The 15,056-nt window shown below is 39.7% G+C and overlaps 2 protein-coding genes across 2 annotated transcripts in view; one reads left to right on the top strand and one right to left on the bottom strand.

The window, feature by feature from the left end:
* The window catches only part of LOC128630122 (NACHT, LRR and PYD domains-containing protein 12), a 462,144-nt gene that overhangs the window by 404,158 nt on the left and 42,930 nt on the right, over positions 1–15,056 (top strand). The window lies entirely within an intron of this gene.
* On the bottom strand, positions 8,721–14,933 carry LOC108257625 (heat shock factor protein 5). Its single transcript, XM_053678739.1, has 6 exons — positions 14,793–14,933; positions 12,812–13,316; positions 12,159–12,272; positions 11,184–11,275; positions 10,836–10,976; positions 8,721–9,628 (listed from the first exon to the last, which is right to left on the bottom strand). Exons 2-6 carry the CDS (start codon positions 13,299–13,301, stop codon positions 9,581–9,583), a joined length of 885 nt encoding a protein of 294 aa, XP_053534714.1. The 5' UTR covers positions 13,302–13,316; positions 14,793–14,933; the 3' UTR covers positions 8,721–9,580.

The following is a 15,056-nucleotide window of genomic DNA, read 5'->3' as shown; positions in this document are numbered from 1 at the left end:
CAATTTCCTCCCCAAGTTCAAATAGATTAGATTAGATTCCACTTTATTGTCATTAAGCAGTTTGTGTGAGATTGTTCACATTCACCCCATTAATTATTTGCAATATACCACAAGTTACATGTTCAACAGGATGTTGTATCATCTGACTTTCCTGAAGATCATTTGAAGAAGAAAACCATGTTCTGTAATTTAAAAATTTTTTATAACAAAACTTAACCCTATTGCGTTCAACCCTGTTTCTCATTTAAGAGCAAAATGCAGCCATTTTCTGCAAAGAAACATGATAAAAATGAGATTGATGCCCGAGATGGATGAACCTTTTTTTGAATGATTAAATGCATGTTTTCTTATATTCGCTCTTCATTCATTTATTCATTCATCTTCAGTAAACGCTGCATCATGATCGGGGTCGAGGTGGGTCCGGAGCCTATCCTGGGAACACTGTGCGTGAAGTGGGAGAAGTCATCCTTGACGGAATAACAGACCAGCACAGGGCACCACGCACACACGTACAGTGCATATGCATTAATATCAATTTAGCTATAACCAACCCACCTATTTGTATGTTTTCAGTCAGTGGGAGGAAACCAAAGAACCCAGAGGAAACCCACACAAACACAAAAACAAGAGAATATGCAAAACTCAAGACCCAGACAACAACCCAAGCTCAGGATTGAACTCAGGCCCTGGGGAGGTGAGGAGGTTGTCTAGGTTGTTTCTAGACAACCTATCCTACAGGGTCACGGGGAACCTGGACCTGGATGGTGGATGACAGGGTGCCAGTCCATCGCAGGACACAATTACATACACACACACACACACACACACACACACACACACACACACACACACACACACACACACACACACACACACATTCATACACTACGGACACTTTGGACATGCCAATCAGCCTACCATGCATGACTTTGGACTGGGGCAGGAAACCGGAGTACCCGGAGGAAACCCCCACAGCACGGGGAGAACAGGCAAGCTCTGCACACACAGGGCAGCGGCAGGAAACGAACCCCCCCGACCCTGGAGGTGTGAGGCAAACCCTCCGCCTAGCGTTACAAGGGTTAAATTCACCACAATCATGAAATCAGCCCGACCCTAGATAGTATACAGTGTGTACTTGAGTATGTAGTACCTTAGTGTTCAATTTGAAACGTTACCTAACTTTTTTATCTTGAACAGAAATGACAAATAAGTAGCACAATATTTCATGTCACTGAACTGCACCAAAACAGCACCCACAGGAAGCACCATATACAGTAAAACCACAACTGAAAGGAAAAACAAGTGTCCAGTAGCCCACCCTTCATTTTTTTGGTAAATTTAATACATCATCCGAGTCTCAGAAGTACAACGCATCTCACTAAACTTCCCAGTGTGAGCACACCACTCGCACTAAAAGTATCCAAAGTGACACAGCATTAGTAATATGTTTTGGATGGAATGGAGTACATACTTGAGGTAACTTCTGCCAAAATGACTGATTATAACTTCTAAATATTAATTACTACATATGTTTCCATTGACTGGTTTTCAGAAATGGCAAGAGAACATGCATTTCCATCAACTAATGGTTATGTAGAATATCCTGAAAAGAAAGTGACACAATAATGTGAGCAGTACAAGGCAGCTGGTCATAGAGACACAGGAGCACACACACTTGCTGGCACTATTTACTGAGAAATGTGCCTTTTAATGCTTGATTCGCCTCAGTTGTTTCACACCACCCCATCGTAGATCATTTTCCTATAAAAGCACACCAGAACGTTTTATACCTTAATTATGACAATTTTCTCCTCCTCAGCCAAGAGTCAAAATAAATAAATAAATTACATACTTTTTAAAAATATAATAAATAATAAACTTAATATTAACATGTTTTCCAAATATCCGTTCATAGATTTAAAAAATTGTGACGATAAAACCACCAGGATTGAAGAAATATGGCCGTGGATGCAACTCAAGTGTGATAGTATGTAACAGCTGATAGTGATGCTCTGTGGTATGGAGTGTTTATAAGAAGGCGGACAGGACATTAAAAAAGTTCACAACCAATAAAATTTATCCAGGTATATAATTACAATTATGTACATTATCCTGTAACAAGGAAATATTAAAATAGACATATTTTTAGAACCATCGTTCAAAAGGTGTGTTGTAAAAAATAGGTTTTGTTGTGATCTCACATTAAAACTGTAAAAGTATGCTTTCTTTTTCTAACGAGAAGACGCATCAATGCGGTTTTCTCTCAATGTGTGCGAGACACAACGGGCAACATGGAGGAAGTGAGTGTTACTAAGAAGACGACAACATTGACCGTACACTCGTATATATCCTATCTGAATCCTCTCTGGGGGTTGGGGTTTATTAAGTCATAATGTAAGTGCCTGTCTTAATGATCTGTTCTTCTTTTTTGATCATGATCCTCTTGACATTCATCATGCCTTGTTGAGTGAATTCTGATGCTGTTTCAGTCTCATCCATGTCATATCACTCTCTAGTGCATATAACTCCTTTGCTGCTGTTCAATGATGGGTGATAAAACGCCTTTATCGGTACATTTGCCAGCATATTTGCACGCATGATGTTTTCAACATGGCTTTTCTTGGAGCATTCTACTAGGATTTGTCCGGATCCTAGCTTTTTTAACATCTTTAACTGCTTCTGCTATGCCTGTAATGATTTTCTGTATTGCAAATGGAGACAATTTTGTAAGAGGCATGTCTGTTGTTTGTGACCCTAGCAGTATAAATCTCTGCCAGTTTTCACTCTTTTGAAAGTAAATACATCCAGTTCCTGAATCATCATCCTATGTGAACGTGGACCTGGACAGGGCGCCAGTCCATCGCAGGGCACAATCACATACACACGCGCACACACACACACACACACACACACACACACACACACACACACACACACACACACACTACGGACACTTTGGACATGCCAATCAGCCTACCATGCATGACTTTGGACTGGGGGAGGAAACCGGAGTACCCGGAGGAAACCCCCACAGCACGGGGAGAACAGGCAAGCTCTGCACACACAGGGCAGCGGCAGGAAACGAACCCCCGACCCTGGAGGTGTGAGGCGAACCCTCTGCCTAGCGTTACAAGGGTTAAATTCACCACAATCATGAAATCAGCCCGACCCTAGATAGTATACCGTGTGTACTTCAGTATGTAGTACCTTAGTGTTCAATTTGAAACGTTACCTAACTTTTTTTATCTTAAACAGAAATGACAAATAAGTAGCACAATATTTCATGTCATTGAAATCCTTAAATTTATCACCGAGTGCTTTTCCACACGTGTGCGCTGGAGCTTTCGACCAATCAGAGTGATGCATGCACTGCTGTAGTGATTTGTAATTATTTATAAACACTAAATGTATATGATGTTGCTATTCGACGCAATGATGAAAATCACATCACTGAGGGGTTTACATCCATCCATCCATCTTCTATACCACTTATCCTACAAGGGAACCTGGAGCCTATCCCAGGGAGCATCGACCATAAGGCGGGATACACCCTGGATGCGGGGCACATACACATATACATTCACACACCCATTCATACACTTTGGACATGCCAATGAGTCTACCATGCTTGTCTTTGGACTGGGTGAGGACACCAGAGTACCCAGAGGAACAAATCTTTAATATGTTTCGGGAACAACGAGAGTTGTCTCAAAGTGTGATTCATTCATATTCAACGAATCTTTAATATGATTCGGGAACAACGAGTTACCTCGGAGTGATTCGTCCATTTTCAACGAATCTTTAATATGATTTGGGAGCAACGAGAGTTGTCTCAAAGTGTGATTCAATCATATTCAACGAATCTTTAATATGATTCGGGAACAACGAGTTACCTCGGAGTGATTCGTCCATTTTCAACGAATCTTTAATATGATTCGGGAACAACGAGAGTTGTCTCAATGTGTGATTCATTCATATTCAACGAATCTTTAATATGATTCGGGAACAACGAGTTACCTCGGAGTGATTCGTTCATTTTCAACGAATCTTTAATATGATTCGGGAACAACGAGAGTTGTCTCAAGGTGTGATTCATTCATTTTCAACAAATCTTTAATATGACTCTGGAACAAAAAGCTGTCTCAGTGAGTGATTCGTTCATTTTCAATGAATCTTTAATTTGACTCGGGAATAACGAGTGTCTCAAAGTGTGATTCGTTCATTTTCAACGAATCTTTAATATGATTCGGGAACAACGAGTTGTCTCAGAGAGTGATTCGTTCATTTTCAATAAATCTTTAATATGACTTGGGAATAACGAGTGTTGTCTCAACGTGTGATTCTTCTCGTCATCCCAGCGTGTCCCTCAATCAACCACAACATCACTGTACAGCTCGGCTCACTCACACTCATGCCAACCAGGACGGCCAGGAACCTTGGGGTGATTCTTGATAATGGCTTGACCTTTGCAGACCATATCTCAGCAACTGCAAGGTCCTGTAGGTTCATCCTTTACAACATCAAGAAAATCCGACCCTACATCACCAAACAGGCTACACAGATTCTAGTCCAGGCTCTTGTTATCTCTAAACTGGACTACTGCAACTCACTGCTTTCAGGCCTCCCAGCCAGCTCCATCAACCCCTTCAGATGATTCAGAATGCTGCAGCGCGCCTCGTCTTCAACCAGTCCAAGAGAACCCATGTCACACCCCTCTTCATCTCCCTCCACTGGCTTGCTGTAGCTGCCCGCATCAAGTTCAAGGCCTTGATGCTCACCTACAAGACCTTGTCAGGAACAGCACCCTCCTACCTCAACCCTCTCCTGAAGGCCTACGTTCCCTCTCGCAATCTGCGATCGATTAGCGAGCGACGTTTAGCAGTTCCAACTCAGCGTGGCGCTAGGTCCCTTTCCAAAGCCTTCACTCTAACTGTTCCTCAGTGGTGGAATGCACTCCCAATATCAATCCGGACTACAGAATCTCTCACCATCTTCAAAAAACAACTAAAGACTAAAGGTGTTCTAAACTAAAGGTGTTCTTCAATGAACACCTAACAAACTCATAAAATAAATAAATAAATAAATAAATAAATAATGCACTTACACCTCTTCTCTGCACTTTGCTTCTTCTGGAATTCAATTAATAGATCTCGTATGGTAGCACTTATTGTATTGTTCTCTGCTTGATATCGCTCTGCTTGTATCTTTCTCATTTGTAAGTCGCTTTGGAGAAAAGCGTCTGCTAAGTGAATAAATGTAATGTAAGGTAAATGATTTTCAACAAATCTTTAATGTGACTCGGGAACAGCAAGTTGTCTCAGTGAGTGATTCGTTCATTTTCAACAAATCTTTAATATGAATCGGGAACAACGAGTTGTCTCAGAGAGTGATTCGTTCATTTTCAAGGAATCTTTAATATGATTCAGGAACAACGAGCTGTCTCAAAGTGTCATTCGTTCATTTTCAAGGAATCTTTAATATGATTCGGGAACAACGAGCTGTCTCAAAGTGTGATTCGTTCATTTTCAACGAATCTTTTATATGATTCGGGAACAACGAGTTGTCTCAGAGAGTGATTCGTTCATTTTCAAGGAATCTTTAATATGATTCGGGAACAACGAGCTGTCTCAAAGTGTGATTCGTTCATTTTCAACGAATCTTTAATATGATTCGGGAACAACGAGGTGTCTCAGAGTGTGATTCGTTCATTTTCAACGAATCTTTAATATGATTCGGGAACAACGAGTTGTCTTTGAGTGATTCGTCCATTTTCAACAAATCTTTTATATGATTCGGGAACAACGAGTTGTCTCAGAGAGTGATTTGTTCATTTTCAACGAATCTTTAATATGACTCGGGAACAACGAGTTGTCTTTGAGTGATTCGTTCATTTTCAACAAATCTTTAATATGACTCGGGAACAACGAGTTGTCTCAGAGAGTGATTCGTTCCTTTTCAATTAATCTTTTATATGATTCGGAACAACGAGTTGTCTCAAAGTGTGATTCGTTCATTTTCAACGAATCTTTAATATGACCCGTGAACAACGAGTTGTCTCAGAGAGTGATTTGTTCATTTTCAACAAATCTTTTATATGATTCGGGAAGAACGAGTTGTCTCAGAGAGTGATTCGTTCATTTTCAAGGAATCTTTAATATGATTCGGGAACAACGAGCTGTCTCAAAGTGTGATTCGTTCATTTTCAAGGAATCTTTAATATGATTCGGGAACAACGAGCTGTCTCAAAGTGTGATTCGTTCATTTTCAACGAATCTTTTATATGATTCGGGAAAAACGAGTTGTCTCAGAGAGTGATTCGTTCATTTTCAAGGAATCTTTAATATGATTCGGGAACAACGAGCTGTCTCAAAGTGTGATTCGTTCATTTTCAACAAATCTTTAATATGATTCGGGAACAACGAGGTGTCTCAAAGTGTGATTCGTTCATTTTCAACAAATCTTTTATATGATTCGGGAACAACGAGTTGTCTCAGAGAGTGATTCGTTCATTTTCAAGGAATCTTTAATATGATTCGGGAACAAGGAGCTGTCTCAAAGTGTGATTCGTTCATTTTCAACGAATCTTTAATATGATTCGGGAACAACGAGTTGTCTTTGAGTGATTCGTCCATTTTCAACAAATCTTTTATATGATTCGGGAACAACGAGTTGTCTCAGAGAGTGATTCGTTCATTTTCAACAAATCTTTAATATGATTCGGGAACAACGAGTTGTCTTTGAGTGATTCGTTCATTTTCAACGAATCTTTAATATGACTCGGGAACAACGAGTTGTCTCAGAGAGTAATTCGTTCCTTTTCAATTAATCTTTCATATGATTCGGGACCAACGAGTTGTCTCAAAGTGTGATTCGTTCATTTTCAACGAATCTTTAATATGACCCGGGAACAACGAGTTGTCTCAGAGAGTGATTTGTTCATTTTCAACAAATCTTTTATATGATTCGGGAACAACGAGTTGTCTCAAAGTGTGATTCGTTCATTTTCAACGAATCTTTAATATGATTCGGGAACAACGAGCTGTCTCAAAGTGTCATTCGTTCATTTTCAAGGAATCTTTAATATGATGCGGGAACAACTAGTTGTCTTTGAGTGATTTGTTCATATTCAACGAATCTTTTATATGATTCGTGAACAACTAGTTGTCTTTGAGTGATTCGTTCATTTTCAACAAATCTTTAATATGACTCGGGAACAACGAGTTGTCTTTGAGTGATTCGTTCATTTTCAACGAATCTTTAATATGACTCGGGAACAACGAGTTGTCTCAAAGTGTGATTCGTTCAATTTCAACAAATCTTTAATATGACTCAGGAACAACGAGTTGTCTCAGAGAGTAATTCGTTCATTTTCAATTAATCTTTTATATGATTCGGGAACAACGAGTTGTCTCAAAGTGTGATTCGTTCATTTTCAACGAATCTTTAATATGACCCGGGAACAACGAGTTGTCTCAGAGAGTGATTTGTTCATTTTCAACGAATCTTTAATATGACTCGGGAACAACGAGGTGTCTCAGAGAGTGATTCGTTCCTTTTCAATTAATCTTTTATATGATTCGGGAACAACGAGTGGTCTCAAAGTGTGATTCGTTCATTTTCAACGAATCTTTAATATGACTCGGGAACAACGAGTTGTCTCAGAGAGTGATTCGTTCATTTTCAACGAATCTTTAATATGATTCGGGAACAACGAGCTGTCTCAAAGTGTGATTCGTTCATTTTCAACAAATCTTTAATATGACTCGGGAACAACGAGTTGTCTTTGAGTGATTCGTTCATTTTCAACGAATCTTTAATATGACTCGGGAACAACGAGTTGTCTCAAAGTGTGATTCGTTCAATTTCAACGAATCTTTAATATGACTCGGGAACACCGAGTTGTCTCAGAGTGATTTGTTCGTTTTCAACTAATCTTTAATATGATTCGGGACCAACGAGTTGTCTCGGATTGATTCGTTCATTTTCAAGAATCTTTAATATGACTCGGGAACAACAAGTTGTCTCTGAGTGATTCGTTCATTTTGAATAAAACTTTAATATGACTCGGGAACCACGAGTGATTCGTTCATTTTTGACCGTGCATGCGCAGCATCTCCATAGGTTCTGTACCGGAACCAGAAATGATTAGTTCACCTCAGGAGTAATATAATTTCCATAGTTCCCATTTGTGTTAGTCCAGAGTTTTGATGACTAAATGCGGAATGAGTGTGTCTAAAGTTTTGATGTGTAGTTCATGTCAAACAGTTTTTACTTGTGCTTATCTGATGGCTAATATGTAGGCACAATGTAGTGTGGCAACTGAAATGTTCCATGACAAGCTGCATTTTGTTGTTGTTGTTGTTGTTGTTGTTGTATGAACTTCAAGAGAAAATAAAAATGAGAGGCTGGTGGGGGATCGACTGTTTATAGGTCTTACAACACAAGTGATAAGAAACTACTTTGTTTCTCAGACTTTCTACAACACAGCTATAAACAGATAAACAGGTATGTGTTGTTCCTTAATAAATAAAAACTGCTGTAGTATAAGAGGAATAAAGCACTTCAGGACATGCTGTTAAAAGAAATAATTCACTTTATTGGTAACAGTTACTTCTCTACATGTCAGGCAGCATAAAAAAGACTAAAACAGTATGCCTGAAATGAATAGATAAAAAAGATAAGATATTAAAAAATAAACAAGAAATCTTCCTAAGATTTATAACATTCAGGTCTAAAAAAATGTGAAACACAAAATCATCTTATTATTACAACAAATAATCTAGAGAGCTATAGAGCTACAACACTAAAACATCACTAAAACAGCTCCAACTGTTTGTCCTTCAACAAGGTTATACTTCATTAAATAAGAGCTTCAGGAGAACAGGCCGCTCTTAGCACAGGCAAATATTTGCAGTTTTCCTGTGGTGTGTGTACCTGCCAGTGTGCTGGTCTACACAGAGTCGTAGATATTGTTCCAGCGGCTAACACCGGCCACATGGGTGTTTATGTTTCTTACTCATATCGCAACACAAAGGTGTCGTATTCGTGCCAGAGTATAATAATGAACCCTTTCATGAATCGATCCCATATCTTTATTTTTTGACTTAAAACTGCATGATATATGAAATTTGATTTTGTTTAAATATCTAAATATCACATTTCTAAATAAACGGCTTGTACATGAGTAAAAAAGACTAAAACAGTATGCCTGAAACGAATAAATAAAAAAGATAAGATATAAAAAAATAAATAAAAAATCTTCCTAACATTTATAACATTCAGGTCTAAAAAATGTGAAACACAATTCTCCTTATTATTATTATTACAACAAATAATCTAGAGAGCTGTAGGATTACATTAATTTACAGTAATGCTCTCAAGTGACTTGGACATAATTTACATCTTATATTTTCCCAAAATACACATAAAAACTGTAAACTGTCATTCAATCAAATGTCTATTTTACAAATGATTTTTTTTTGTATCGACTGCATTCAGTCTCTGTCTCTTTGATTCATTTTGTTTGGCAGATTATTTTTCGTAGCACCACTACGGGTTCGTATCACCCACTCAAGCTGTCTTAACAGGTGAGTGATAGCTGCAGCAACGTCCGGACATCAACTTCATCCTGAATAAATCAAATATATAGAAAACAACATTAACGCTTCACATTACACAAACATACGGTAGGGTGCGTCTCGATCAGCTCCCTCGATCCCTAGGTGGTGGATCAGTATATGGTGTACATGAGCTCGGGCACTGGTAAAGACCCTGACTCACTACACATTAGGACACTGATGACTCAGTTTCCGGTAACATGACTACGCACTCGCGCTGTAAAACATCACCACTGGCACGTAACCTCAACATGCAGGACGGACATCTTTCTAACATTATATGTCATATTCATCTGTCTGTCATGGTACTTCAAGTAGGATCGTAGACTAGTTAGTAGAGTTTTAAAAAATCATTAAAGTCGTTAGACTCAAATAAACAATATATAGAACGTCAAATAAAGTTAAAAATCGCTAACGTAAGTAACCATTTGAGATCTACAACAACAGCGTTCGTCCGCCACATTGTTCGATCTGAGAGGCTTCTGAAATCATGGCCTCATTTTCAGTAAGGGAAAATAGTGAACATCTAAGCTCCTTGGTTTTCGTGGTGCATTGTGGGATTTTTCAGGGAGCGAACGTGCCAGTGCACACTGGTAGGATTTCGCAATTGAGACAGTCCTTCAAATGGTCCACTCCCTGATCAGTGTCCTGACTACGGACCTGTGGAGCTGATTGAGACGCACCCATAAACTCAAATCCATTACCTCACAAACAAGTCTATAAGCTTCTGACTGCAAATTCGTGACAAAAGAAAAAGTTTTGTTCAGTTATGTGCTGATTATTTTACAACAGGAGCAAGAACAGAAATAAGGAATGAATATAATGAATAATACGGATTAACAATGGTGGCTACACACTGATTTACACCGCACACATTTTATGGTTACACTATGGTGTCAGTGTTTTTCCGTACCTACGGAATTTACACCACATACAGTGCCCTCCACTAATATTGGCACCCTTGGTAAATATAAGCAAGGAAGGCTGAACAAAAGGTCAAAAGGCTCAACAATAAAGACACATTTTCGCAGCATCCTTTACTCATATTTACCAAGGGTGCCAATATTAGTGGAGGGCACTGTATGTTCTTGAACCGTGTGAACAGTTCTTGGTTCTGGATTCCGATTATTGGACCTTATGGTACTACGGCAGCTGACTACACTGTAAGCACAGATACACACTCGGGGCTGTTCTTGATGGGAAATCATCTAATCTGACCTGCATGTCCAACGCCAGCTCTAATATAGCGTCCAGTTCCTCTTTCTCTATGCCCAGGTCACTCGTCCTGGACTCTGGAACATCACCTGCTCTCCAGTATGGATCCTGATCGATCGGATCAGCGTATCCGACTGAGTAGTCCTGAGCAATGAGTGGGAGAATTCATATTAATATTATTTACACACCGAGGTTTTACTTTTAACTGTTTGACTGTTCTCCCAGCATTCCCTTCATACTGCAACATGTACCATCAAACCTTAACGTGCCTACACTGGCTAAAATAACGACACTAGCCATTTTTAGTGATCAGAACAGTACATAAACTTAAAAAGGTTTCTCGGTTCTTACAGGGTGATAGCCACTAGGAGAGCAGGAAGCAGCTGGTTGTTGAGAGCATGGCACTGTTGAATCCAAGACGTCTGGGCTACAGCGCTGATACACTGGGGGTGGGAAACATTGAAGGTTAATAAAGCATTCATTTCTTGGTAAGACATAAACAACACATCACTAAGATAGATTATTCAGGAACCATATCACAGCTCCTGCAGCCCCTCTGCACACAGTTTTTTGTTCATTCTTTGCAAGGCATTGTGGGACTTCCTGCTTATAGGTACAGACTAATGACATGAAGGACAATCATGTTGTGACACTGGACTGTAATGGTGTTGATACCCCGCTCCTGTACACTCCCACAGCCCTTTTAATTTTATGCTGAGAAGTTTGAGCTGGTGAAAGGGGACACATTCAAGTAAAATATTAGCTGCTAGATAGATATTATTAGCTGTTAATAGATAGTGAAATCCGGCATGCGCACGTTGTGGGCTTTTATTTATTTTTGTTTACAGCATTTATTTTCTTTTCTAACTTTAGAACTACGTTGTTCAGGTATTAAACATATAACAGTTGTTAGAATGACTCACTAGAAGACTCTGAATCTCTGAATTATGCGCTGAAGGTTTAACATCAAAACATAGAATCACATCGATATCGTTATCTTCATTTTTATCTGTTAAAAGTGGACAAAATATAGATAGACAGACAGACAGATAGATAGACAGACAGACAGACAGATAGATAGACAGACAGACAGACAGACAGACAGATAGATAGACAGACAGACAGACAGATAGATAGAAACACCAACACTGAAATTGTGAAACAATGGACTGGGCTCCATCCTAAATTGCATACAATTAAACTACACGTCAGAATAATGCACTATACTACTGTATTTACTAAAGTAGCGTGCAGATCGAATGCTTATACTAATTCAGGCTGAGCTCACAGCTATTATAAAGGGGTCAAAATGTATTAAATCATCACCTGGTGTGTAAAACCCGTACTGTGAGTGATGAGGTGTGTTGCTCCTCTGCTCCTGCTGAGGGACATTACAGGGATGGTGGTAAGGGGTTCCCTGATGTTCAAGCAAGACTGAACCTGAACAGACAGAGACAAGTCAAGTGTTGATAAACTAAAACTACAGATGATGACCGAGGCCGCAAAGTTATCTAGCTGGCACTGTACTAGCAAAACGACATACGCTTTCTCATCATATTTGTCTATTTTCTCTTTTTTTCTACACTTTCCTATATATGCATAATCTTTTTTTTTTATTTTGAGGCTAATGGATTCCTCTATCCAGTCTTTGGAAGGACATGGGCTAAAATGTTTCCAGATTTAAAGAATGCGCACAGTGGCGGAGAAACCTGTGGACTAGGGTTGAGGTGGGTTTCTTCCAGGTTCCAGGTTATAAGTGGAGTGTTCATGGTAAATTGGCACTATGTGTGAACGAGTGTGTGAATGTGTGTGTGCGCACGGTGCTTTGCGATGGACTGGCGTCCCATTCAGGGTGCCCAGTTTTCTCGGGATAGGCCCTGGATCCGTCATGACCCTGACCAGGCTAAAGTTGTTACTGAACTGAATGAATGAATATATTCTGTCTATTCTTTTCATCTGCTTGTTGAAACACTACCAACCTGTTCTCATTAAGCCAGAGGTTTCCTGTGCTGAATTCTGCATCACGTGATAGAAACGTCTGGGCGTCCTGCCCGTCACCTTTAAGCCGGCGAGCTTGGCCTTATTGAGAGGCGTGCGTCGCTTTATATCGAGCAGGAGCTCGGGCTTATCCCGTTTGAAGTACGGGTTTTGAAAATGGTGCAGTTGGGTTTTAATCGAAGAGTTGTACGACTGCTTGTCCGAGATGTTCGTGCGTTGTTTTTTGAAGCCGTACAGGTTCAGCTGGCGAACGAAACTTATGAAGTCAGTTGTCCTGAAGTACTCAGACAAATGTGTGGGTTGGGACAATAACACTTCGGCTTCGAATGTTTCCTGATGAACAAGTATCCCTTCCCCGCTGTTGTCCCACCAGACTGAGCAAATCTGGGGATCGTTCACCAAACGCCACAACTTTCCAGGGAAGTAGTTGGGGTTGATGAAGGTGCCAAAAGTTGCATCAGTGTTTTCCATATCAGCTAAAAAGATCTGTAGCCAGAAGGGAGAAAAAAAGGAGACTGAATGTAGCAATTACTCTCTAGCACTAACTAGATAGTAGGTGGCTAGCTAACACATAACACATTCATCTTCAGTAACAGCTGAAAATCATTAACAATAACGAGCTATAGCATTAATGTTGTCAAAATTGACCGTTAGAGCTGTCAAGCAACCTGGACGTAGCCTAAATACTCAAACAAAAACACACCCAAAGTAATTTCTAAGAGCCACATGATCACGTGTGAAATATTTCCTATATGTGAGATCATACACCTGCTATGTGGTTCCTTTTGATAGTTCTCTGATCCCTTATCGCTTCTCAGAGCCGTTAAAACTGGTCAGGAACCGTTACGCGTACGCACCGGCCTCGAGCGTTTAAATTCAGGAGACTGGGCAGGTGGAGGTGCCGGACAAATTCATGAATATCCAATGAGCTCGCGTGGATTTATCCAGTCAGAGTAACCCGTGTCTGTGACGTCGTTCGATCCCAAAGTAAAGTCTTGGTGTATTAACGTGTATCGGAAAATAGTGACGACGCTATTCTGCATATTTTGTAGGAGAAACGGTGAACGTTTAGGTCAGCAGCGGCAAATGTACCGCCCGCGGGGTCTCTGTTATTCCTCTAGCAGGAAAAAAAAACTTTAGGCCAAAAATTATGACAAAATGTGCTAATATATAACTCTTCATTAGCAAACCAAAAATGTGAAGCTGTGGCCTTGTGTCTCTCCAACGAACTTAGGGCTTTCACAGCAATGGGGATGAATACTTATGAAATAACAACTGTAATGTTTTTGTTATTTAAGTAATGTTTTGTTTTGTAAATATTTTTAACAAATTGTGTTTTTATTGTATTACGTATTATTTTAGTGTGTACTGATCCCCCACTTTAATATAAAAGTCAGTTCCAGGTTCCAGGTTGTAACACTACAATATGGTAAACCCATAATCCGGAAAATTTTGATGGAATTTCAGTCTGTTTTTCTTTTTCTTTTTATGTATGTGGGCTCATCACTCAGGTGTGATGATATCAACCTATGACAAAACAATGCTGTGCCGTACGCTTTTAACTTTTCAGTGGATATTACCGAAATTCCCGAGTTCTTAACAGACTGTAATGATTGATTGAGAAATCTAAAATGTATATCCATCCATTTTCTATACCGCTTTACTACTGGGTGTCGGGAAAGCTGGAGCATCGGGCACCAGGCGGGGTACACCTGTGAGGGAAATGATTCGTTTTTACTTTGTAATAGTGTTGTTCTTGTTCTGTTTCATTCTCATCAGAGGATGAGGCCTAAGAAGGCCATGTCATGTCACTTAGATCGGTACACAAAAGTGTGTCGTGCTCTGCGTTTCATATCTACAGTAGTGGTTCAGCACAAGCGCTTCAGAGCGCTCTCATTAATCTATCCTGCTTCATTCTATCCTGTTTTAACCATCTTTCTGTAATAAACCTTTTTTTTTTACCTTCAGAGGACGTCAGAGGTCTGTGAGTGTTTCTTTGATGATTTCCACAACAATTTGGTCTCCTGGTTGGGCTGTGTGCGTCTTCACAGGTTTTGTGGACAACAATGATCACTGACCGGTTTGAATCAAAACAAATTTGTAATTTAGAATTTGATGTCATGGGTCGTGATGTCATCGTGTGTTGATGTCATGGTGTATTGCTGTCTGTATGGAAGGGAGTCAATCAGTGCGTTTACATGGACAACAATACTCCACTATTAACCC

Source organism: Ictalurus punctatus, unplaced genomic scaffold (genome assembly GCF_001660625.3).
Source record: "Ictalurus punctatus breed USDA103 unplaced genomic scaffold, Coco_2.0 Super-Scaffold_100046, whole genome shotgun sequence".
Classification (NCBI taxonomy): domain Eukaryota; kingdom Metazoa; phylum Chordata; class Actinopteri; order Siluriformes; family Ictaluridae; genus Ictalurus; species Ictalurus punctatus.
The sequence above is the reverse complement of the archived record's forward strand: the minus strand, read 5'-3'. Positions and strand labels throughout refer to the sequence as shown.